Source organism: Pongo pygmaeus, chromosome 4, assembly GCF_028885625.2.
Source record: "Pongo pygmaeus isolate AG05252 chromosome 4, NHGRI_mPonPyg2-v2.0_pri, whole genome shotgun sequence".
Taxonomy (NCBI): domain Eukaryota; kingdom Metazoa; phylum Chordata; class Mammalia; order Primates; family Hominidae; genus Pongo; species Pongo pygmaeus.
Window position 1 is genome coordinate 136,060,448 of NC_072377.2, and position 27,908 is coordinate 136,088,355.

Consider the following 27,908-nt stretch of genomic DNA (forward strand, 5'->3'; position numbering starts at 1 on the left):
TATATGATACCATTTACCTAAAATTCTAGAAACTAAGACTAATCCACAGTGACAGAAAGCAGATAAATGGTTGCTTGAGGATGGGGATTTAGAAAAGATGAATTACAAAGGGAGACAACAAAACTTTAGGGTGATGGAAGTAATCATAATCTTGAATATGGTGATGGTTTCAAAGGTTTATTATACATATGTCAAAATTGATCAAAATCAAAATTTCATTTAAAAAAAAAATTTTTTTTGAGACAGAGTCTCACTCTGTAGCCCAGGCTGGAGTGCAGCGGCATGACCTTGGCTCACCGCAACCTCCACCTTCCGGGTTCAAGTGATTCTCCTGTCTCAGCCTTCCCGAGTAGCTGGGATTATAGGCAAGCGCCACCATATCTGGCTAATTTTTGTATATTCAGTAGAGATGGGGTTTCACCATGTTAGCCACACTGGTCTCGAACTCCTGACCTCAAGTGATCCGCCCGCCTCGGCCCCCAAAGTGCTGAGATTTCAGGCATGAGCCACCACGCCTGGCCCAAACTGTGCACTTTAAATATGAGTAGTGCATTAACTTTAATAACATCTCAATAAAGTGATAAGAAATTGTATCACAAAAATTGTTGCAAACTCAGGGCAATACTCGACGGAGCTTCAAAAATGTTATTACCATTACAGAAGTGCTCATTCTACATTAAAAAAAGTCACATTAAGATTAGGGTTCATGTTTATACAAAGCAATGTACAACAAAACTATAAAAATATTTCATATGAATAAATCATCTTTTTCAGTCATTCTAAGAATTTAGTTAGAAAATAACTAAAATACAGGCAAAATCTTTAATACAAACCCTTGTACAAGTTGGGTACTAAAGAATAATTACGATAAACAACAGTAACATCTTTAATTTTTTTTACCCTTCAGCACTCTAGAAAGAAAAAGTAGATGATGGTTTACACATTAAGGGAAAAAACCCTCAAATTTCCACTGCTATCTAAAAGAAGAAATGATTCCTCCTGATCTTTTTCTCTCTGAATTGCTGACAATAGAACAAAAGACATAAAGAACCCTATAAAGGCCATTAAACCAATTCTCTACTTGCTGATCTCATAAACATGATTAAGATTTTTGCTACATAGCATCCTTACCTAGACCAACTGCCAATATTGCAGGACACTGGCCAGATGCACAGGTGTTACATAATTGGTAGCATTAATTAAAAATAAATGAAACCTTCAATACCATATTTTCTAAGTTAACTGAAATATATCCTTTTTAGGAAAAAATAACTCCATTAATTCAAGAAACAGCACACATACCTAACATGACCAAAAAGCTTCTCAACCCGGTCTCATAGTTAATAAATCAGTTTTGTCTAAAATGAATCAATTTCTCCTTTTTGTGATTTGTCAAACTCTTGACAGTACTTAGTAGGATCACCATTTAACACTAGGTATACAAGCAAAAATGCCACTAAACTTAGCGTTACCAAACAAACAGAATCCCTAAGGAGTATGCCTATTGCTCTTTCTGATCCCAGGAAATCAGTATATCAAGAAGACGACAACTCTCAGTACAGAGGAGGGCTAAGAGCAAATGACTCACGAGCATGATCCACAGCTAATAGAGAAAATATGAAATCTGTCTAGGATTCATGACAGGGCACCAAAAAAATCTGGGAAAAGAAGATACTAAAGTTGAGACTAGAATGAGCAAGCAGTCAAAACACACTCAAGCTCAAACTAGGAGAACTAAATATTACAATTAAAGATCTTTCATTTATTAATTCTATCTCTTGACATTTTTCCTACAGAAATGAAAATGTGGACATACATTGTACTTAGCACCTTAATTTTTAAAAAATAAGGAAAAGGCCAGGCGCTGTGGCTCATGCCTGTAATCCCAGCACTTTGGGAGGCCAAGGCGCGCAGATCACGAGGCAGGAGATCGAGACGATCCTGGCTAACATGGTGAAAACCAGTCTCTACTAAAAATACAAAAAATTAGCTGGGCGTGGTGGCGGGCGCCTGTAGTCCCAGCTACTACAGAGGCTGAGGCAGGAGAAGCGCGTGAACCCAGGAGGCAGAGGTTGCAATGAGCCAAGATCGTGCCACTGCACTCCAGCCTGGGCAACAGAGCGAGACTCCATCTCAAAAAAATAAATAAATAAATAATGATGAACTGGAAAGAATGTAACTTATCAAATATCAAGAACTGAATAAATTATAGCATATTATTATAATGGAGTACTGTGCAGTCATTAGGAATAATGGAAAAAACATTTAACAACATTCAAAGATGTTTAGTTTATATATTTGTTTTTAAAAGTTAATAAAAATTTACATATTTAAGTTTTTAATAGTTAGCAAAAACCTTACAGATTTATCTGTATGTTGAAAAGCTTTATCCAAGAATTGCAAAATGTCATCAGTTACATAACTGTGCAATGGGAACAATCTGTTTCTAATTTTTCAAAAAAAGACACATATTACTTATATAGTAAAGCAAAATATGTCACCTTAATTAGTGATGGGAAATTTACCATACAAAAAGAGAAAGAAATTGTTAAATAGAACAGGAAATAAACCTTGTGTGGCTCTGGATATGATAAATTTTAGGACTATTTCATATTCTTGTATTGAATCAATGCAATTAGGCAGATGTGACAAATATCAGAGCTGCCTTAATTCTAACACTTATTCCAGTACAAACAACTCTCGAAATAATCTTTCTTATTCCTAACACCTAACATGGAATGAATAAATATCCGTTTATGACAACCGAAAGAACTAAACACACCCTTGGGAATTTCACTGTATTCAACCATCCTTTTTATTATTATTTTTAACAAATGCAAACAAGAGGAAATGCTCTGTACTAATTGTTTTAATATCTAGAAATCGTGAGTACTTTGGAAACTGGTAACTATGAAACCTCTCCCCTCAAAAATACACCTGATTTTTTTAGATTACCCTTATTTCTTGATTTAACTACTTTTCAGTCTAAAAAGAAGCTATTCACAACTACAAAATTAAAGACTTTTGAAGACACAGCTTACATTTTTTTTTTTTTTTGCAACGGAGTTTTGCTCTTGTCACCCAAGCTGGAATGCAGTGGCGTGATATTGGCTCACTACAACCTCTGCCTCCTGGGTTCAAGCAATTCTCCTGCCTCAGCCTCCTAAATAGCTGTGACTACAGGCATGCACTACCACACCTGGCTAATTTTTGTATTTTTAGTAGAGATGGGGGTTTCACCATATTGGCCAGGCTGGTCTTGAACTCCTGACCTTGTGATCTGCCCACCTAGGCCTCCCAAAGTGCTGATATTACAGGCATGACCCACTGCACCCAGCCTAATAACTTTTTTCACTATTTAAACAACAACAAAAAAGCAAAACCAGAACTCCCACTGGTAAGAGCATTCCTGACCAATTCAACCAAACAGAAGCATTTAAAAAGATTATATATTTACCTGCCCCAAACTTTTACATACGGAGCCCAGCGTGTTGATATTACCAAAAATACATGTAAATTAAAGATACTATATATGAAAATTAAGGAAGATTCATGAAGTGTTCCTAAATATACTCACAGAAAGATAGCTGTTAACCTCCACATCATCAGTAATGGTTTGGCGCTCTCCTTTATAGTTAATTTTCCGAAATCTTCTTCGGGATTGTCTGGCAGGAATTTCTCTTTGTAGAATACTATCTTCATTATCTTTGGCATTCTCTACCTGAAACACATGTTCATATTCTTGATTAAATATCAAATTTTTCCATATTATTGACAGTCTATGGAGTCTTAACAGGCTCATAAGGAAGCTTCATTTACTTCTTACAAGAAACTGCCTCAAGAAAAAAAACAGTCTGTATAGCACAACGCTCATCAGTTAAAGATTAAAGGTGATGTTATTATAAAGATCTGGAGACCACAGTTTCCGTCCAGGAAACAGTCTCTCTTGTGCACATAAACATACATCCTCTAAGTAAAGTCACTTACCAGAAATGAAGGCTGTTAACTACACCTACACATTCAATAATTACAACTTGAGTTCCTCTAATTACAAACTGCCTGATTATACACATATTTTACTTAGCAAACAATCCTGGTTATGGTTTTAGTTAATTGTTAAAAAGTAAAACAAGAAAACTTTATGCAATATTCTTTAATTTTCAACTTAATGCATGACAACAGCCACAAGTAAGGCTGGCATCTTCTAAGAAAATAAAACTGAAAATTAACATCTGTTAGGAGTTTAAAATAGGCCAGCATGCATATATATTAAGTACTTAGTTCACACAACAGCCCTGTAAGCAGGTATTACTGTCTCTACTTTGTAGACAAAGAAAAATCTGAAGATAATAGTGACATTCCAGTCTCACAACAGTGATACTTATTAAAGCTGAGTTGGCAACCTGGCAACAGAGCAAGACCCCATTTCTACAGGGGGAAAAAAATAAGTCAGGCATGGTGGTGTGCACCTGTAGTACCGGCTACTTAGGAGGCTGAGGTGGGAGGATCAATTGAGCTCAGGAGTTCAAAGCCGCTGTTAGCTATGACTACACAACTGCACTCCAGCCTGGGCGACAGGACAAAAACCCTGTCTCAAAAAATTAAAACAAAAATTTTTTTTAAAGGTGAGGAGGAATATAGACCTATCTAGCTCAACAGCTTATGCCACTGATACAAGACTGCACTGCCTGTCCAATCACAGACCATACCATAATTTTTTAAATTAACTATTTTTATAAAGGTATATTGATATGCTCTAAAAATCTACCTTTATAACTAAGCTCACATCTAATAAATAATAAATGGTGGTTTTAGTTTTCCCCCATAACTACTCTTTCTGCTAATGTCAGAGCTCTTGATATTACCAAAACTTTCCTAGGCACCCACCCATACACAGTGGTGCCCCCTTATCTGAGGGGGATACATTCCATGATCCCCACTAGATGTCTGAAACTGCAGACAGTACCAAATTCTATATATGCCATGTATTTTTCTGTATTTACATACCTATGATAAAGTTTAATTTATAAATTAGGCACAGAAGAGATCAATAATAAAATATAATAATATACTGCAATAAAAGTTATGTGGGGGTGAGGAGGTGCAGTGGCGAATGCCTGTAGTCCCTGCTACCAGGGACGCTAGGGCGAGAGGATCACCTGAGCCCAAGAGTTAACGTCCAGCCTGGGCAACACAGCAAGACCCTGTCTCTTAAAAAAAAAAAAAAAAAAAGAAGTTATGTGAATATGGTCTCTCTTTTTTTTTAACTTTTATTTTAAGTTCAGCAGTACACGCGCAGGTTTATTACGCAGGTAAACTTGTGTCATGGGACTTGTTATACAGATTATTTCAGCACTCAGGTATTAAGCCTAGTGCCTATTAGTTATTTTTCCTGATCCTCTCCCTCCTCCCACCCTCCACCAAAAGGCCCCAGTGTGTGTTGTTCCCCTCTATGTGTCCATGTGTTCTCATCATTTAGCTCCTCTCTCTTTCCACAGTGTACGACAGTCCTAAAAATGTGCAAAGTAAAACTGCAGATATAGGGGTGTGGGAGACTACTGTATCATATCAACATTCTCAGCACCCCTGCTTGTCTTCCAAATCTTCGGTTCAATTCTCTCTCAGATCGTCAATTCTCTATGAATCCCTCCCATAATGCTCTTTCATTCCCATTACCACCTCCCCTTAATTTAAGTCTTAATCACCTCAGTCCCAAACCACAGCAATAGGTGATCCTGCTGCTTTAGGCATGTTCCTCTCCAATTCTATCCTGCATGGTCAAACAAATCACCTAGATAATCACCATTACTCAGGTTTCCTGTTCAAAATGCCACAATGGACCTCTAATGTTTACACCAAAGAAATTTTAAACTCTTAGATTTGATATTCAAAGCCATTATAAACTCCATCCCCAAAATAGTTTTATCACCTTATCTTACACGTACAATCCTGGAAAAGCTGCTCCCTTATTTGCTTTCCCACAAAAATTCTAATTAGATATACAAAATTTCCTAATGATTTCTAAGAGTTGATGTCTAATCTGTTTTGTTCAGGTGTGAATTCAAGAATAAGTAGCAGCCAACTCAATGTGACTATTCATGTGCCCCTATATATAAATAACTTATAATCTGCCAAGTAACTTATTTTTTCAATTTGTGTTATCATACCCATTCTGTCTTCACGTGCTATCATTTAGACACTACCTATCTCAACGGCCATCTCTTCCATAATTACAAAAGACATTCCTCTCCTCAGACCTCAATTGGCTTATTGTGTATACACACCTAGACTTCTCAAAAATGGGACATGTTCTCTACTGCCTTCAGACCTTTACATAATGCAGCTGTCACTTCTGGCTAAAAGCCCATTCCCTCTTTGCCAACATATGGGTCTCCTACCTACATCTTATGACCTAGTTCAACCAATCCCTCCTCTACTCCAGAAAGGTATTACTCCTTCTGTAGCACTAAGCATACCAACCTCACTAATAAGATAAATTCTCTAAGGCAGGAACCGTATTATGTAATATTATATTCATCTTTGTTCACCTAATATTCAAGACATTTGCCAAAATGGGTGTTTAATTAAATTTTCCCTTTTGCCTCAAATACATTAGGTCCTTGGAATTATGTATAAAGTCCTCAAAAGGTATACACAAGGCCATATACCAGAAACTGTAGCTTATCTCTTTAAGGTTCACAATAACCCTATTACATAGCTACTTTTCCTATTGTAATAGATGGTACAGAGTCTCATAAAAGTTAATTCACAGGCTGGGCAGGGTGGCTCACGCCTGTAATCCCAGCACTTTGGGAGGCCGAGGTGGGTGAATCATGAGGTCAGGAGTTCAAGACCAGCCTGGCCAAGATGGCGAAACCCCATCTCTACTAAAAACTACAAAAATTAGCCAGCCGCGGTGGCAGGCGCTGTAATCCCAGCTACTCGGGAGGCTGAGGCAGGAAAACTACTTCAAACCGGACGGCAGAGGTTGCAGTGAGCAGAGATCGTGTCACTGCACTCTAGTCTGGTTGACACAGTGAGACTCCGTCTCAAAAAAAAAAAAAAAAAAAAAGTTAATTCACACAAGTAGGTGAATCAGGACTCAAAACCCAAGTGTAACTAAAAAGTCCAACTTCATATTGCTCTATCCCAAAAGATAAAACAGATTATCTACTTTAGACAAAAGTCCAATATTCTATGATTCTTAGGTCTTTTAATATCTACCACTTATTGAGCAATGCAGAGATTTAAACAATAAAGGCTTTACAGAGTAAAAATGGAAGTAAAATAAATTTAGGAAAAGGCTTTCTACGTTTCAAAATCTTGGGAAAAGTACCAAACGCAAAGAAAAATCTAATCATGACTTTTCTTCCAGGAATATAAAGAATTAAACGCCCTTAACAAAGTTCCCACTGAATATAACCGAATTGTGATATTTAAAACATTAAAGCCTGCATTAAAAACAATATAAGATTTAAAAAAAATAAAACCACAAACACAACTGAAATGGCACAAAAGGTACAGAATCCAAAGACCAAGAATGATGTGAAAGCAAGAATACTTGAACTTGGGAAACCAATAGAGTCCTTGATCTACCAGACAGTTTCTGTCAAACTCTAAAGAAAAGATCTTTCACTCTGATGTTTGTAGGGAGTGAGACAGACAAGAGATGAAACAAGAGACTCTACCAAAGTTGAGGAATCTAATAGAAACCTACTCATAAAGCTCATCCCAAACAGCTACACCCTCATTACAAGGGTAAGCAAGATACAAGCAGAAGGGGACAGGAAGAAAACTTGCCTGGCACTGGTGAAAGAGGAGGAGGGGGAGCAACTGAACAAAAATTGCCTTCCCCTGAGAATTCAAAACCACAAGCCATCCCTCATCCAGACCTGTAGTTTGAATTCACAATACCTCAAGCATGCAAGTAAACTAAAAGAGATTCAGCACTATTAATATAAAATATCCGAAATAACAAATGCAAAACTTCCTTACAAAAATGCAACTTTTTTTTTTTTTTTTTTTGAGATGGCGTTTTGCTCGTGTCACCCAGGCTGGAGTGCAATGGCGCAATCATGGCCCACTGCAACCTCCACCTCCCAGGTTCAAGTGATTCTCCTGCCTCAGCCTCCCAAGTAGCTGGGATTACAAGCATGCACCACCACGCCCGGCTACTTTTTGTATTTTTAGTAGAGATGGGGTTTCACCATGTTGGCCAGGCTGATCTCCAACTTCTGATCTCAGGTGATCCACCTGCCTCATCTTCTCAAAGTGCTGAGATTACAGGCGTGAGCCACCACACCAGGCCAACAAAAATGCAACTTTAACATAAACCTCAAAGTATTACCGTACCTAAAGTTCCAAGACATATGAACTCATAGACAAACATAAAAAAATCCCAACTACATCAAAATCATGTAAGAAGCAAGACATAATTAAAAATAACGAGCCCCCAAAAAAGCAGAATGACACTTGCAAATACTCCAATACACCGAAAGTATTAGAGAACAGAAAGTCAAAATTTAAAAACTTTTGAACAAAAGAAAACTTGAAAATGAGCCAGAGATGATAAACAGCAACCAAGCAGGTGAGGCTTGACCAGGACAAGAAAGCCCTAAGTGCTCTCCTCCCCACTGCCAGGCTAGCAACATTGAGGAACAACCAATAGCAATCTACATTTGGAGGAGAGATGAGAACATGAAGAGACCCTGCTGAAGCACAAGAGCACAGAGAAGGCCTAAAACTGAGTAGAGCGGGAACACTGACTGAGAAAAATCTTCCAGCAAACTCAAGGACAAAGTAACACTAAACAAATTTGAAACCACTGGTGCACCGTAACAGCAAGATAATCCAAACCTAGCGCAACTCCAGGAGAAATGTGTTCATCTCTAGGCTTAAAAGCTATAGCCCTATACCTAATGCCTAACATTAAATCCAAAATTATAACTCACATAAAAAAGGAAAGGTAAAACAAAACAAAACAAAAAACAAAAACCAAGAGACAAAGCAATCAACAGAGCAGTCTACAAGAATTAGAGTGGATCCAGATGCCGGAACTACCAGAGAACTTCAATCAACTATGATTAAACATGTTATAGGTTCACTGGAAAAGGTATAGACAACACACACAGATTGATAATTTTAGCAGACAAAAGAAAAATATAAAATAAAAATGAAAATGTTAGAAACAAAAGACGTAGTAATAGAGATGAGGAATGTCTTTGACATGCTCATTGGCAGACTCAACACAACTGAGTTAAGATCAAGGAAATTAAACATAGGACAATAAAATTACCAAAGAGAAAGAGGAAAAGAGTTAAATAAGAAAAATGAAGGAATTGAACGGCATATTAAGATGCAACTAAAAAGGGAGTTAGTAAACTGGGAAGATAAATCCAGAAGATTTACTCAACATACAGCACAAAGTCATCATGAAGAGGTGAAAAATAAGAAAGCTAAGAGGAAAGGTTGAAAAAAAAAAATTCAAGATGATAGAACAAGACAATATTTAAGGAAAAAAAGAATTTTTGATGCCCAAAGCAGTCCAAAAAATCCAAAACAGGATAATGAAAAACTATGATACCAAATTACAGAGAAAATATAAACAGAAGACTTTTAATGCAGCCAGAAAGAAAAAAGAGATCAGGAAGGCAATTAGATTAATGTCTGACTCCTCAAAATACGATGAATGTAAAAAAATAGAATGTATTGTGTTAATAAAAAATAATTATCCTCCTAAAATTGTATTAATGGCAAAATAATCCTCCAAGAATGAAGAAAAATAAAGTTATTTTCAGACAAAAAAGAAAAAAAATACCTGAGATACTTAACAACAAAAGATCTTCAGGAAAGAATTTTTAATGGGTGTACTTTAAACAACACAAGTGTTACCATTAGGACGGTCTCATATATAAGAAAGAACTAAAAGCAAAAAACATTAAATACGTGGTTAAATAGGAATAAATAATGACTGCATAATACAGTAAGGCAAAATTTACAGAATACATAAAGCTAAAATACTGGACAACAGGAATTACATCTGGATACTAGCATTAAACTCTTATCAGTTTAGCTACTTATTAGCCTCAGGTGTTTTTAAGTAGGTTTTCTTTTTTTGAGACATAATCTCACTCTGTCGCCCAGGCTGGAGTGCAGTGGCACAATCTTGGCTCGCTGCAACCTCCACCTCCCGAGTTCAACTGATTCTCCAGCCTCAGCCTCCCGAGTAGCTGGGATTACAGGCGCCTACCACACCTGGCTGATTTTTGTATTTTCAGTAGAGACAGGGTTTCACCATGTTGGCCAGGCTGGTCTCGCACTCCTGATCTCAGGTGATCCACTCGCCTTGGCCTCCCAAAGTGCTGGGATTACAGGAGGGAGCCACTGTGCTTGGCCTAAGTAGGAATTTAAAAATAGAATTAGCACTAAAAGAAGAGACCAAACACCATTTCTACAAGAATATGGTGGGGAGGAGAGGAAGGAAAAAATAACTTAAAATAAAGGAGGGCAAAAAAAAAGAGGGGAAAAAATAAGAACAAATAAAAAGCACATAATGTGGTGAAAGTAAATTCAAACCTATCAGCAGTCACAATGAATACAAATAGAAAAGTCTTTCCAGGTAAAAAAGAATCTCACGTCAAATATAGAAAAAGAAGAAACAGACCTCAAGTATTAAGGTTCACAGAATCCTGATATTTTTGAGAGAAGCCCAATAATTTTAAATATTTCTCTGATTCCTAGTGAAGGAAATCCCAATCTAATAAATTTCTTGGCGTCCACACCTGCTATAAATCATTAACTTAACGAAGGTTTGTTATCCTTTTAGTGGGGAAATGGTACCTACTCATTATCATCAAAATCTGAGCTCTATAACCACTAGGAATGGTTTAACTACTTGGATATCGCTGCTTCTAAACTTTTGCAATGAACAACCCTAGGAAACACGTTTTTTTTTCTTAAGGTGAAATAATTTGGTAAATACTTTTAAGAGAAAAAAATAGTCATGTATCAATGCTGACATTTCCTACTGACATTTTAGACTGGAGTTTTTCTTAACATCTTTAATTTTACACAACTCTTATGCTAAAATAAAAATCTCGATTACTAATGACATTTATTTATGTATCTATTAGTTATATTAACTATAATTATAAATTTTAATTATTTCCAATTAAATGTATAATATATAGAATTTTTCATAGTATACACATAAATATTACCTATACATATATAATTGCTTTAAATTAACAAAATCAACATTACCACTAACATCCTGGTTACATCATCTTGGATACTAATATTTATATATGTATAGATTTATGTATATGTGTTATGTTAAATTAATTATAATTAGTCACACATAACGTGCATCTATATACACACATATACAGCCATGTGTTACTTAAGTATACGTTCTGAGAAATTAGTTGTTAGACAATTTCGTCATTGTGTGAACATCATAGAGTGCACTTACACATAGACAGTACAGCCTACTACTTATCTAGGCTATATAGTATGGCCTATTGGCCCTAAGCTACCAACCTGTAAAGAATGCTACTGTACTGAACACTGTAGGCAATTATAACACAATGTTAAGTATCTGTGTATCAAAACACAGAAAAGGTACAGTAAAAACACAGTATTATAATTTTATGGAACCATTGTCATACATGTGATCACTCATAACCAGCAGTGCATGACTGTATGGAAAACTGTAGAAAGACCACTAGTAGGCTGGGCTCAGTGGCTCACGCCTGTAATCCCAGCACTTTGGGAGGCCGAGGTGGGTGGATCACCTGAGGTCAGGAGTTTGAGGCTAACCTGACCAACATGGTGAAACGCCATCTCTACTAAAAATACAAAAATTAGCTGGGAGTGGTGGCGTGTGCCTGTAATCTCAGCTGCTCGGGAGGCTGAGGTTGCAGTGAGCCGAGATCACGCCACTGCACTCCAGCCTGGGCAACAGATCAAGACTCTGTCTCAAAAATAATAAGAAAAGACCACTAGTAACACCAACAATGAGACAACTGGCTCTTTCTGTGCTAGGGGACATACTACATTAGGAATGTACAGTTAAAATACTGTCTCTTAAAGTCACCAGAAATAATAATTCTTCATGGAATTATACCAAAATTTTACATATATTAAAATCACTTATTTTGTTTTTTGGGGGGAAGAGTAAATTTTTTCTCCTTTTGAATTGCTTTTAGTACATAAAAAGATTTACATGGCTCCCCTAAAATTGCTCTTCTTTCTCAGGTTTCTTCTAGTTCTCCTTGCTTTTTTTATTCTTTTAAATGGCACAAAATGCAAAACACAAACACTATACCTGATGGCATATTTCACTGGGATTTCATTATATTCATAAGGTAAACTAACAAAAAGTAATATCCTTACTATGGTAACTCCATACCTAAGAACATGGTATCTCTTTTTTTGTTCAAGTTTAATTTTTTTATTTCAGGGGTACTTAAACACATTATTTCTGCACATTTGTTAAGTTTAATCTTAAGTGTTTTATTTGTTTGTTGGTTTTATAGACTGAGTCTATGTTGCCCAGGCTGGAGTGCAGTGGCTATTCACAGACAGGAATAATTGGGACTACAGACGTGTGTCACAACACCCAGCTTAAGTATTTCTCAAACAGTTTTTGTAAATGTATTCTTCTTCCCTTATGTGACATATGTTACAGATCAATTTCTTTATCCCTATTTTTAAAATATCCTGGGATTATGATGGGGACTGCACTAAATTTTAGATAAATTTTGAGATAATTTGTATCTTAAAAATATTGTCTCAACTGATTTAAAGATCTAAAAACAACTTGTTAAGGTTTTCTGTGTAAAGGTCTCCTACAACTTTTTTCAGATTTAATCTGATGTATATAGATGGTTTCGATGTTTATAAATGGTACGTTTATAAAATTCAATTTTCTACTTGCTTGTAAGGAAAAATACAATTGATTTTTATGTATGAACAAGTATCCAACGACCTTGTTGAAATGACATAAATTTCAAAAGTTCACACTTAGGTAATTTGGGGTTTTCTACATACAAATCATGTCATCTGTAAATCACAGTTTTACATTTTCTTCCAATCTCTTTTTTCCCCTGCCTAAATGCATCTCCTAGCCAATAGTTTTGGTATGGTGAGCTTTCTCCATATATTCCCAAATGTTGGGAGAAAGTTTTCAATGTTTATTATAGGGTTTCTGCAGGTAACAATTAGGTTATAAAAGTTTCATTCTCTTCCTAGCTTGCTAAAAGCTTTTAAAATCATGAATGGGTTTTGATTATCAAGAGCTTTTTCTGCATCCATAGAAATGATTACCTGATTTTTTTCACTAATTATATCAATGTAGTGAATCACACATTCAAATGCTAAATCAATTTGTGATTCTGGAACTAAATTCAATGTAGTCATGTTGTTTTATCCTCTGTATGTATTACTGAGATTGGACTACCTAAAATGTTAAGATTTTTACATTTATTTTCATTTAAAAATACTAACCTATAATACTGCTTTTGTATAATGCCCTTGTTAGGCTGTTGTTATAAAAATTAAAATAGGCTCATAAAATAAGGCAAAGAAGTTTAAGTTTTGCTATTTCCTGTAAGATGCTAAGTATTATTTCTTCTTTAAATGTTTGGAAAAATTTACCAGTAAAGCCACATGGGTCTGAATTTCTAAATGAAAAGGTTTATAATTACAGATTCACTTTCTTTTCTAGATATTGGCTTGTGCAGATCTTCTATTTGTGTGTGTATATGCCAGTTTGGTTTTTTCTTTTTTTTCCCCAAGGAATTTGACTGAAACTTCAAACTCACTTGCTTTAAGCTTTCCATACCATCTCCCTTATTAGCATTTTAAAAATGTTTGCTAGATCATAGTAGTGAATCCTTTTTCATTCCTGATACTGATTGTATGACATGTTTTGTTTTTGATGATCTTTGACGGGTTTATCAATTTTCTTAGTCTTTTCTGAGACTCAACCTTGTCCTTTGTCAATCCTCATTATTCTAAGTTTGCTTTTATGCCACTGATATTTATTTTTATATTGATCTTTACTATTTCTTGGCTTGTGATTTCTATTCATATGCTGCTCTTTAATTTCCTGACATGAATACTTTACTGTCAGCCTTTGCTCTTATAGCACTAGGGCTTAAATTTCACAACAAGAAAGGCTTACGCTGAATTCTACACATTTTAATAGGCTGTATTTATTCATTTAAAATATTTTCTAATTTTCTAAGTAATTCTTCTTTGACAAGTGATTTAGAGCATACGCCTGAATTTCAGCAGTTGCATTTTTTTTCTAGCTGTGTTTTTATAATTGGTTTTTAAATTAATTTCATGGTGGTCAGAAACTATAAAATTTTAAATACTGAAATTCTGAGACTTGCTTTATGTCCCAGCATGTGGTCAAATTTAAAAAACATTCCATGTGCACTTGAAAAGTAGCCGTACTCTGTTGTTGGTAGGTGTAGTGTTCCCTGTATGTCTCTTAGGTAAAATGTGTACATGATGGGGTTGAAATCCTCAATATACTTACTGACTTGTGGTGGTTGTTTTGTCAGTTACTTAGCAAAGCGGCTCACGCCTGTTAATCCCAGCGCTTTGGGAGGCCAAGGCAAGAGGATCACCTCAGGTCAGGAGTTCAAAACCAGCCTGGCCAACATGGCAAAACACTGCCTCTACTAAAAATACAAAAATTAGCTGCGCATGGTGGCGCACACCTGTAATCCCAGCTACTTGGGAAGCTGAGGCAGGAGAATCACTTAAGCCTGGGAGACAGAGGTTGCAGTGAGCTGAGATTATGCCACTGCACCCCAGCCTAGACGACAGAGCAAAACTCTATCACAAAATAAAAATAAAAATAAAAATAAAAATCTCCCACTGTGATTGCGGGTTTGTCTAGTTCTGATTTTACTAAGGACAATTTTTGTTTTATATATTTTGAAGACATGTAAAGCTTCAGGATTGTGTAACCTTGATACAATTAACCTTTTATCACTATACAGTACCATTCTTACATTAAATAATGCTTCTTGCCTAAAAGTATACTTTGCGCCAGGTATGGTGGCTCACACCTGTAAGTCCAACACTTGGGAGGTTGAGGTGGGAGGATTGTTTGAGGTCAAGAGTTCGAGATCAGCCTGTGAAACATAGCAAGGCTGTCTCTACAACAACAACAACAACAACAAATTAGCTGGGTATGGTGGGGTGCATCTGTAGTCCCAGCTACTTGAGAGGCTGAGGAGAGAGGCTCACTTGAGCCCAGGAGTTCCAGGCTGCGGTGAGCTATCGCACCACTGCACTCTACTATGGGCAAGGCTCTGTTTCTTTAAAAAAAAAAAAAAAAAAAGAAGTTAAAACAAGGAGATTACTTTATAATGTGTCAGATTAAGATGACTAACTTATCAGGTGATCAAGAATGTGTTCAGTAACAGACATTTCCAATCACCAGTGGAATTAATCAAATCTGTACAAATAGACAAAACCATTTGACCAGGCATTTTTAACAATTCTGAAAAATTTCGCCTATTTTGGATTGTTTTCTCCTATAACTCATAAAGCATTTAAAACTATACCAATCATCAATAAATTTAAATTTTTGAAATTTAAAAATTACCAGCCATAAATATATATACTTGATGTGACTTTTTATTATATATACTTGTTTTTCTGAAATACTGAAGAATAAATTGGAGATATAATGCTTCTTGACCCCAAAATATGTCAACATGTATCTGCTAACAATAAGGACTTTGTCTTACAGAACCACAGTATGGTTATCAAACTCAGGGAATTTGATATTATCCAATCTGTAGTGCATATTTTGAATTCATCAATTGCACCAACAATGTCATTTATAGCTATGCCTATGATTTCTCCTTTTCTTCCTCCTCATATGAAAATATTACATAAAGTATGTACAACAAGCACTAAAACAGGATGTATAACACTGAAGTAAAAGCAGTATTTCTTTTGCATATAGTATGAGAAATACAAAATACAACTAAAAAGTGAGAAAATCAATATTGCCTGGGCAGTTTTCTTGCCATGTTCCTCAATACATACATTTAAAAGAAAGAATTCTGAGGCTCTAATAGGAATCCCATATATTCAGTGCTTAAAGAAAATAAATTTGAAACAATACATACTCCATCCTTGAACAAACTTGAATTCAAGAAACATTCACTGAATACTTACTATGCAGGCAGCACTCTGCAATACTCTCGGAGATACAAGTGGAATAAGACATAATCTTTGCCCTGTAAGAGCTTAAAATCCAATTGCTCACATAAAATTAGGGATAGTGAGTTCATGGTCATACAGATGATCCAGTTTAAGAAAGAGAAAAACTATTTGAAGGTATCAATCTGACTATAGCACCATGAAATGGAAAAGTAGTTTAGTTTTGAGCCCTTACATTAAAATGCTTCATTAAGAATTCAATTTCTCTTCTTGACAGTTCAAATCTAATCAGATGACATGGTCATCTACATGAGATCCTAGCAGGACAATAAGTCCACTCGGTATATGCTGTTTTCTAGTCAGGTCATCTTAGAACAAGGTAAAAGCAAGCTGTGTTCTTGATTCTTCTAATACTTAAAAAAAAAAAAAATTCTAAAGTTACATCAACTACTTAGCTTTTTTAAGAAAAAATAAAGAATTATTCCTTAAATACACTCCTAAATAAAAACTTATCTTAAATAACTAAAAAGTGAAAATACTAACACCATTTCTTACTTGGATCTAACTGTATATCTTTTTACTTTTCTCTACTTCATTCTCTCTAGTCTAGGGCACAGACTATAGAATGCAAAGTTTATTGAAAAAGTAAAATTGAATGGGAAAGAAGAAATCACCTGAGGCTGGGCGCGGTTACTCAAGCCTGTAATCTCAGCACTTTGGGAGGCCAAGGCGGATGGATCACCTGAGGTCAGGAATTCAAGACCAGCCTGGCCAACATGGTGAAACCCCCATCGCTACTAGAAAATAGAAAAACTAGCTGGGCATGGTGCCAGTTGCCTGTAATCCCAGCTACTCAGGAGGCTAGGGCAGGAGTACTGCTTAAACCTAGGAGGTAGAGGTTGTAGTGAGCCAAGACTGCACCATTGCACTCCAGCCTGGGCATCAAGAATGAAACTCTGTCTCAAAAAAAAAAAAAAAAAAAAAAAAAAAATCACTTGAAAACTCATGGTCCCCTTTTAAAACTTCTAATTTTCTGGTAGAAAGGGTAAAAAATACCAAATCTGCCAATTATATATAAGTGCATCATGTTTCACACTCTCTTGAGGATCAAAAAAAGTCTGAATAGACAGAAATAGATAAACCTGGTAGATGGTTCTGATGCTACTTGATAAAATCTCTAAAAGGTCATAGTAATAAAACCTCAAGTGTTTAAAGCCTACTACATTTAAAGTTAAAACTGAAGCATATCAAAAACAATTCAGCATTCTTTAAAGTTCTTACCACAATCATTTCTGAAGGCTCTAATACAAGACAATCACATCCTCTTTTTCCTCCAAACTGCTTACCAAAACTATAAAAACAGAAAAACAATTTCTTTAGCAAAGGTTATTAATAAAATATATCAATATAGGAAAAGAAAACAAACAAACAACAAAAAAGCCCTGAGATGTTATCCAAGAAATTCTGATCCTGTCACAATATTTATATTAAGATTTTCTAAAAAAGAAAGAAAAAAAAGAAATCTTTTATCTTAATTGTCCAGATATAACTGATCTCAATACTATATGAAAATTCTTTTTAAACTTCTGCCTTTAACTAGTCCCTAAAATTAATTATAAAAGATACCTGTTTAATCTCAAATTTCTAACATCTGTCAATATATGTTGAACAAAGAAAAAAATACACTTAGTAAAAATCTAATAAAAGTGATAACCTGATTAGGCAATTTAATAAAAGTAAATTACTATAATCTTTTGGGAGCAGTATTAAGGCAACAGATACTAAAAATAAAAAAACTTAAAAAATATTCACACTTGAGTAGTCTCTTGGTATCCAACTGGGATTGGTTCCAGAATCCCCAAGGATACAAAAATCTACCAGTGCTCAAGCGCCTAACATAAAATGATGTAGCATTTGCATATAACCTATGTGCATCCTTCCATATGCTTTAAATCAACTTGAGATTTTTAATAATACCTAATACAGGGGAAATGCTACATAAATAGTTGTTATACTTTATTGCTTAGGGAATAATCACAAGTAAAACAAGTCTATATATGCTTAGTAGAGATGCAACCATCCATTTTTTTTCTCCCAGGATCAGCAGTTAAATTAATGGATGTGAAACCCACGGATATGAAGTGCCAACTATATATAAAGAAATGTAGTTAGATCCAAAGATGACTTCTTAAAAGAAAGTGTTGGAGTCACAGCTCTTTGGAAAAAACTAAAGCTGGACCAGTACTAAAAGAAAATATTTTTTATATTCTTGGTCTCAGAAAGACTTCTCAGCATATCAAAAAAGAAAGCAACCACACAGAAAAAGATAGGTTTTCATTTAAAAGATAACCTGAATTTTTTTTAATGAAGAAAAAAAAAACACCCTGTCAACTATACCAAGACACAAATGACTTACATATGAAATATACAGAGCGCACTTAAAATGATAAAGCAACCAAAAGTATTATCATATATGAAAATTTAGTGCCAGTGTCAGTTAGTAAATAAAACATATAAGTATTACTCCAAAATAACCAAACGGAAAAAAAAATTAATCATTCAAACAAAAGAAAATATCAAAAAAAACTAATAAATAAATAAGTCATTTATAAAGAAAATTATACAACTTCATTGATGGGCTAAAAACAACGCTTAAAGTAACATAACAATACTTTTATGGGAAGGCTAAATATTTAAAAATGTCAATTTCCCAAAGTATAAGGTTCTATACAAATAATAGTTAATAACAAAATTCTAATCAAAATCCAAACAAAATAACTTTTGAACATAACCAAAAAATCACTTATGTTTTTTCTTTGAGACAGCATCTCACTCTGTGATCACCCAGGCTGCACTGCAGTGGTGCAATCACGGCTCACTGTCGCCTCGACGTCCCTAGGCTCAGGTGATCTTCCCATATCAGTCCCAAGTAGCTGGGACTACAGGCATGCACTACCATGCCTGGCGAATTTTTTAAATCTTTTGTAGAGACAGGGGTTTTGTCATTTTCACTATGCTGGTCTTGAACTCCTGGGCTCAAGCAATCCACCCACCTTGGCCTCCCAAAGTGCTAGGATTACAGGCGTGAGCCACTGCACCAGGCCTCACTTGTTTTTTCTTAAGCAGAAGATCCTTATCTTTTGTTTCCCCAAATTCTTGTATCACCTAATACATTTAAAAAGCAAATCTGTAAAAGTTTGCTTTCATGCAAGATGGAATAACAGGGACTGGGTTTACTCTCCCACCTGAGGATAAAAACAGAAAACAAAACAAAATATATAAAACAACAATTAAAAGACACCAAAAAGAAGGCAGGGCAGGGCTGTAATTCCTGAGGGAGGAAACAAAAAACTAAGATAACTCTTGCAATACACCATTTTACCACCTACAGGCAAGAGAAGCATAACACAGCCTGACAATTTTGCTGAGATGAAAAGCTAAGCGTTTTGGGGTGGATGACAGGGGAAAGATGCTTAGAATTTGCAAGGCAGTGTTCCTGAAAAGAGGGAGCAGCAAAGAGAAAGGGGGAGAGAGAGAACAACATTGTGCACAAGAGTATGCATGAGTGTTTGTGTGCATATATGCTTTGAAGAAAGGTCCTCTTGAGTCTTTGAGTACTGTGGATATGTGAGAACAAAGAGTCACAGAGGAAAGACGACATAATACATGGGGTACTAGGTAGGGTCCTCAGGAATGTATTTCCTCAGTAACAAAATAAATTAGTCCCACACTAAAGTGCTGAACTTGCGCAAACACATTTAAAAGATAAAGCTCAGAATAATCAAATAGATTCTAATTAGCTAGACTATACATTAGAACAAAACCCAATACCACCTAAAGAGATGCAAAAGCTGGAACCCAGTGACATAAAATTCACAATGACATCAATAAAGAAACAAGCAACAACAACAAACCAGGCACGCAAAGAAACAGGAAAATATAATCCATAACCAAGAGGAAAAAACAACCAATAAAAACAGACCCAGAACTATCAGAAGTATAGAAATCAACAGACAACAATATTATGATAGCTATTTCTATGTATGTTTCGTATGTTAAAGAAAGTAACAATAAATATGAACACAACAGAGAGATATAAAAAAGACCTAATGCAATGTTCTATCAAATCACATATGCAGACACATAAGGTCTGTTTGTTCCATTTATCAGTAATGTTAAAATTGGTGAGTGGCTTCAGACAGTGTCAACTTGACCCACCGTTTATAAAGTTTCCTCTCAATTTTCCATCTATTAGTTTTAGCGTTTTTTTTATCAGTATGTAGATTGAAAGCGTTATTAGGACTATTAAAATACGTATTTTATATTTTGATCATTCTTTCTGAATTTATTAGCTGGGGGGCACTAATATAAAGAAAAACTCTCAACTATTTGAGTTCCTAGAACTACTGTTTATATAAAGTTAATTCACTGTATATAAAGTGAATCCTACAAAAAAGCTTCAAAAATATATTAATTTAGCAAGATTGAATAATACAAGCGCAATACCCAAAAATCAATTGTTTTATTGTATATTAGCAACAATCAGAAAATAAAATCTTTTGACTCCATTAAAAATAGAATAAAAATGATACATTTATCAAAATACATACAAGACTTCTACAAAGCTACAAATTTAAAAACTATGAAACACTGCTGAGAAAAATTGAAGACGACTTGATTAAAAAGAGATATATCTTGTTTATGGATTAAAATGGCAATTCTCTCCAAAGTGTTCTACAGATTCAATACAATCACAATAAAAATCCCAGAAAGTCATCTTGGAGGACTGACATAATGACCCTAAAATTTACATGGAATTGTAAAGAGCCTAAAATAGCTAAAACAACTTTGGAAAATAAGAACAAAGTTGAAATATTTATAATATCAGATTCTGACACACTATTAAAGCTAGAATACTCAAAAGACAATGTGGTATTTGATCAACTTATAGATCAATAAAACAGGATAGAGAGAACAAAAGGAGACCCATAAATACATGTTCAATTGATTTTTGGCAAAGGTACCAAAGGAATTCAATGGAGAAAGATAATCTTTCCTATAAATGGTGGGAAACAACCAGATATCAATACAGAAGAAACAAAGGCAGTGGGGGATGGAGCTCTTAATATAACACCATAAACAAAAATTAATTGTAAGTGGATCAGAGCCAGGCATAGTGGCTCACGCCTGCAATCCCAGCACTTTGGGAGGCAGAGGCTAGCAGACAGCTTGAGCTCAGGAGTTCAAGACCAGCCTGGCCAACATGGCGAAACCTCATCTCTACAAAAAACACAAAAATCAGCCAGGCATGATGGCGTATGCCTGTAGTCCCAGTTACTCGGAAGGTTGAGGCAGGAGGATCACTTGTGCCTGGGAGGTCCAGGCTGCAGTGAGCCATGAACATGCCACTGCACTCCAGCCTGGGTGACAGAATGAGACTCTTGTCTCAATAAAGAAAAAAAAAAAAAAAGGATCAGGGATACAAATTTAAAAATTAAAACTAAAATATAATAACAATAAAATTTTTGTACATTCCCTATATCAGAAAGTTCCCTTCTGTATGTCTAGTTGGTTCAAATACTTTATCCTGAATGAGTTTTAGATTCTTCCCAGATGCTTTTTCTGCATTTATTGAAAGGATCATGTGGTTTTTGCCTATTATTTTATTAATAAAGTATACTGCGTTAACTGACTTACAAATGCCAAACCAACCTTCCATTCTTGGGATAATCCCAACTTGATCATGGTATAAAATACTTTAAATATAAACCAGAACTCTGTTTTCTGTTATTCTGTTAACAATTTCTACATGTATATTCATGAAGAATAATAATCCGGAATTTTCTTTTCTTGTGATTTTTGCCTAGTATTGGTAGCAGTAATACTGGACTAATAGAAATGAGCTGAAAGCATTTTCTCTACCATTACCCTAATAAAAAGTCTTTTGGAATGTATGTAATAATGCTTCTTACGTTTGAAAACATTCAGCTGTAAAGTTATCTGGGTCTAGACTTCTCTCTGTACTCAAAGTTTCTTTTTCTTTTTTTTTTTTTTTTTGAGCCTTTTTTTGTAATGTATGTCTTTGCAAGATTTGCCCAATTTATTGATAGCAAGTTGATCATAAATTTCCTTTGCAGGCCGGGTGCGGTGGCTGACACCTATAATCCCAGCATTTTGGGAAGCCGAGGCAGGTGGATCACCAGAGGTCAGGAGTTCGAGACCAGCCTGGCCAACATGGTGAAACCCCGTCTCTACTAAAAATAAAATAATTATCTGGGCGTGGTGGTATGCACCTGTAATCTCAGCTACTCAGGAGGCTGAGGCAGGAGAATCACTTGAACCCGGGAGGCGGAGTTTATAGTGAGCCAAGATCATGCCATTGCACTCCAGCCTGGGTGACAAGAATAAAATTCTGTCTCAAAAAAAAAAAAAAACCTTTGTAATATTTTAAATTTCTTTAGAATGGTAATGTCCCCTCTTTTATGTCTGATTTTAGAAATTTGTATCTTTTTTTTTTTCATGGTCTAACTCAAAGTTTATCAAGTTTTGTTAACCTTTTGAAAGAACCAACTTTCTGTTTCAATGATGTTTCTCTATTATTTTTCTTGTGTTTATTTCATTGATTTCCACTTGAACCTTCCTTGAGCTTGCTTTTGAGTATACTCTGTTCTTTTCATTCATAAGATGGAAACTTAAGATGACTAGATCAAAACCATTCTTTTCTCATAAATATGATCTAAATTTCCCTGAAAGTACTGCTTTAGCTGCATCCCATAAATTTTGATGTGTGTTCACTTCCACTGTGTTCAAAATATTTTCTTCTAATTTCTCTTGAAGTCTTCCTTCGTCTATCATTCATTTACAAATATGTTATCTAAATTCTCCTATTTCTGATATTGATTTATAACGGAATTCCATTGTAGTCAGTGGACAAACTTCAAATGATTTCATTCCTTTCAATGTAATGAGACTTGTGTTATGTTACTAGATTATACGCCCTATCCTGGAGAATGACCCATAAATCTTGATAAAAAAGATTATATATCGGGTCAAAGTGGTTGGTAATACTTTTCAAGCTCTACCTTTACTAATTTTCAGTCTAGTGGTTCTATTACTGAAAGACTTTTAAAATCACAAACTATAATAGTTGAACTCCTACTAATCCTTTCAATTCTGTCAGTTTTTACTTCATATATTTTGAAGCTCTGCTATTAAATATACAATAAAAATTGCTATGTATTCCTTATGTATTAATCCTTTTAACACTAGGAAATTTTGCTCGTGGTCTCTGGTAATATTTCTTGTCTTAAAATCTATTTTGACTCAGGCTCTAGTTCTCTCATGTATATAGTTTGCCTGGTATATCTCTCAATCCTTTTCAACTTATTTGTGCTTTTACAGCTAAAGTGTGTTTCCTGTATATAGCATATAATAGGATTTTGAATTGTCATAGAACCTGATAATCTCTTTTGATTGGAATATTTAGACTATGCACATGTAATGAAATTACTAACTTGTCTCGATTATGTCTACCATTTTCCTATTTTTTAAATGTCTCATCTGTTTTGTTCCTCTGTTCTTCCTGTACTACCATCATTTCTGTCAAATATTTTTGTTTAGTGTCCCATTTTAATTCCTTTGTTGATTTTTTAAATGTTATTTTTGTTACTTATTTATTTTTTTTTAGAGATAGGGTCTCATTCTGTTGCTGAGTTGGAGTGAAGTGGCATGATCACAGCTCACTGCAGCCTTAAACTCCTGGGCTCAAGCTATCCTCTCGCCTCAGCCTCTTGAGTAGCAAGGACTACAGGTGTACACCACCACACACGTTTTTTTGTAGAGACAGGGGTCTCCCTTTGTTGACAAGCAGATCTCAAACTCCTGGCCTCAAGTGATCCTCTGGCCTTGGCCTTTCAAACCACTGGTATTACAGGCATGAGCCACTGTACCTGGCTGATTTTTGTTATATTCTTGATGGTTAATCTGTGGGATTGCAATATGCTTCAGGAACAAGCAAAGGTGGTCCACTCTCACCACTTCCAATCAACTCCATACTGGAGACTCTCACCAGTACAATAAGGCAAGAAAAGACATTAAAGGCATATAGACTGGAAAGAAAGAAATGAAACTATGTTTATCATAGTAGACTGATCCCGTATGTAGAAAATTCTAAGGAATCTACAAATATAAACTACTAGATCTAATAAAAGATTATATCAAGGTCACAGAATATAAGATCTATATGCAAAAACCAACTGTATTTCTATATACTAGCAATGAATAAAATGAAAATGAAATTAAGATACAATTCCATTCATAATCCTATTAAGAAGAATAAAATATTTGGAAATGATTTAACAAAAGTATAAGACTTATACACTGAAAAATACAAAATATTGCTGAAAGAAATAAAAGATAAATATATGCAGAAGCAAGCCATGCTCATAGGCTGGAGACACAATATAGTTAAGACTGCAATTGTCCCCAAATTAATCTATAGATTCAAATCATTTCCTATCAAAACCCCAACAGACTTTACAGTATAAATTGACAAGCAAATCCTTAAATGTATATGAATATACAAAAACCTAAAATAGCCAAAGCCATTATAAAAATGAACAAAGTTGTAAGACTTGCTGGATTTGAAGTTACAATAAAGCTACAATAATCAAGACAGTCAGGATTGGTACCAAGACAGAAAAATAGTTAAATGAGACAGAACAAATGGTCCAGAAAACAAACACACATATTTATGGTTAACTGATTTTCAACAAAGGTACCAAGGCAATTCAATGGGGAGAAAAACAGCCTTTTCAATAAACCGTGCTAGGTAAAATGAATGTGCAAATATCCATATGCAAAAATACATATATACAAACAAAATTAACTCACAATGGATCACATTGTGATCACAGACCAAAATGTAAGAACTAAATTTTAAAACTTCTAGAAAAAACTGTAAGATTAAATAATCGTGAGGCTGAAGATTTCTTAGCTATGACACCAAAAGCTCTATTCTCAAAAATAAACCTTAAATTAGATATCATCAATATCAAAGTTTTATGCTTCAAAAGACACTATTAAGAAGTCACAGACTGGTTGGGCATGGTGGCACACACCTGTAATCCCAGCACTTTGGGAGGCTGAGGTGGGCAGATCACTTGAGGTCAGGAGTTTGAGGCCAGCCTGGCCAACGTGGTGCAACCCCCATCTCTACTAAAAACACAAAAATTAGCCAGGCATAGTAGTGGGCATTTGCAATCCCAGCTACTTGGGAGGCTGAGGCGGGAGAATTGCTTGACCCCGGGAGGCAGAGGTTGCAGTAAGCTGAGATCATGTCACTGTACTCCAACCTGCGGAGCAGAGCAAGACTCCGTCTCAAAAAAAAAAAAAAAAAAAGCCACAGACTGAGAGAAAATATATGAAAACCATACATATGACATAGAACTTGGATCCAAAATAGATACATTCTTACAATTTGATAAGACAGTACAATTTAAAAATGGAGAAAATGTCTGAATAGGCATTTCACCAAAGAAGATACAGGAATGTCTAGTAAGCACATAAAAAGACCCCCTACATCACTCATCACTACTGAACTATAAATTAAAGTCACAGTAAGACACTGTTAAATATACACCAGAATGGCAAATAATATAAAAGATTGTCAATACCAAGTGGTGGTCAGAATGTAAAATGGTACAGTTATTTTATAAACAATTTGGTCTTTTCCCAAGAAGTTAAACATGTACTTACATAACACAGCAATTCTACTCCTGCATATCTATAATAAAGAAGTGAAAACATATGGCCATATAAAGACTTTTATATAAATTTTGACAGAAGCATTTTTGTGACAGCCCCAAATTAAAACAACTAAAATTTTCAATTTTTTAAATCTTCTGAATGGATAGACAAAATGCAGTATCAACAAAGAATCAAAGACACTGTAGCATTTTTTTTAAAAATGGACATGCTAGAATTGATATGTGCTAAAACATGGGTGAGCTGTAAAAACATTATGCTAAATGAAAAAACTAGATTAAAAAAACTGTACAACATATTCCATTTACATAAAATAGCAGAAAATTAAATTTTAAGTAAAATACTCTCTCTATATGTAAAATACTCTCTCTCCAGAAAGCCAAACAGTGGTTGTCTGATGAAGAAGGTGTGGAAAGTACAGATTACAGAGGGGCAACCAGATAAAAGTCATCTATGAACCAGATAAAGGTCATCTATGAAAAATTTAGAGCTAAGATTACAGTTGGTGAAAAACTGAATGAACACTTCCAACTCCCCACGTCTTCATCCCCAACTACTTTTTTTTTTTTTTTTTTTTTTTTGAGAGGGAGTCTGGTTCTGTCACCCAGGCTGGAGTGCAGTGGTGCAATCTCCACTCACTGCAACCTCTGCCTCCCAGGTTCAAGCAATTCTCATGCCTCAGCCTCCCGAGTAGGTGGGATTACAGGTACATGCCACCACACCGGGCTAATTTTTATATTTTTAGTAGAGCCGGGATTTCACCACGTTGGCCAGGCTGGTCTCGAACTCCTGACTTCAGGTGATCCACCTGCCTTGGCCTCCCAAAGTGCTGGGATTACAGGTGTAAGCCACCATGCCCGGCCCCCAACTACTTTTTATTAATAGATTGACAACAAGGAAGTTTGCTCCACTCTGTCACAACAAGGTACTATAGTTTTCCCCTAGTACAACAAGGAAAAAGAAATAAAAGGCATTCAGATCAAAATAAGATCTGAATTCAAAAATTCTTATTCAAAAATAAGAAGTGAAGCTGTTTATTCACAGATGACAAGATCACTTCCGTACAAAAATACTAAAAAATATATAAAACAGCAATTAGAATAAGTGACTTAATAAGGTTGCGAGATGTAAGATCAGCATATACAATATCTCTACACTGAAAACTGCAAAACATCATTGAGAGAAATTAAAAACCTAAATAAATGGAGTGATGTACCTCATTCATGGTTTAAAAGAATCAACTATTAAGATGTTCACTTCTCCCTAAACTGGTTTATAGATTCAGTGCATTCCCAATCAAAACCCCAGCAGGTGTTTTTGTTTTTAATTAACAAACTGATGCTAGAAATCATATGGAACTGCAAAGAACATACGAAAACAAATAACCAAAACAATTTTTATGAAGTTGGAGGATCCATACTGTAAAGTCCTCTGAGCTGGCGGCACCATGGTCAAGCCATCGTGACATTCCTGCCACCCCCTCCCCCCGCCCCCCGACCGTGATAATGTACCCTTGTGAATGTACTTTGTAACATTCCTCCCTGCCCTTGTGACAATACACCCTCCCGGCCCTTGTGAATGTACTTTGTAACATCCTCCCAGCCCTTGAGAATGTACTTGGTAATATCCATCCCCTGCCTGCAAAAAATTGCTCCTAACACCACCGCCTACCTCAAACCTATAAGAACCAATGATAATCCCACCACCTTTCGCTGACTCCTTTCTTGGACTCAGCTCACTTGCATCCAAGTGAATAAACAGCTTTGTTGCTCAAACTAAGCCTGTTCAGGTGGTCACTTATATGGACGTGCGTAACATTTGGTGCCAAACACCCAGGACAGAGGAACTCCTTCGGGAGACCAGTGTCCTGTCCTCACGCTCCCTCCATGAGGAGATCCACCTATGACCCTGGGTCATCAGACCAGCCAGTCCAAGGACCATCTCAC

General features: G+C 35.5%; 1 protein-coding gene across 7 annotated transcripts in view; it reads right to left on the minus strand.

The window, feature by feature from the left end:
• RAPGEF6 (Rap guanine nucleotide exchange factor 6) overlaps nucleotides 1–27,908 on the minus strand; it is a 210,830-nt gene that overhangs the window by 121,141 nt on the left and 61,781 nt on the right. For 5 of the 7 annotated variants that reach the window (XM_054488153.2, XM_054488152.2, XM_054488155.2 and 2 more), the window contains exons 5-6: nucleotides 17,479–17,548; nucleotides 3,578–3,721 (exon numbers count right to left, since the gene is read on the minus strand). In XM_054488153.2, coding sequence (XP_054344128.1) covers nucleotides 3,578–3,721; nucleotides 17,479–17,548 — 214 coding nt within the window. Of the gene's footprint in view, nucleotides 1–3,577; nucleotides 3,722–17,478; nucleotides 17,549–19,250; nucleotides 19,421–27,908 lie in introns of those variants that run through there. The other 2 variants (XM_063665482.1, XM_054488154.1) reach the window with 2 other exon arrangements.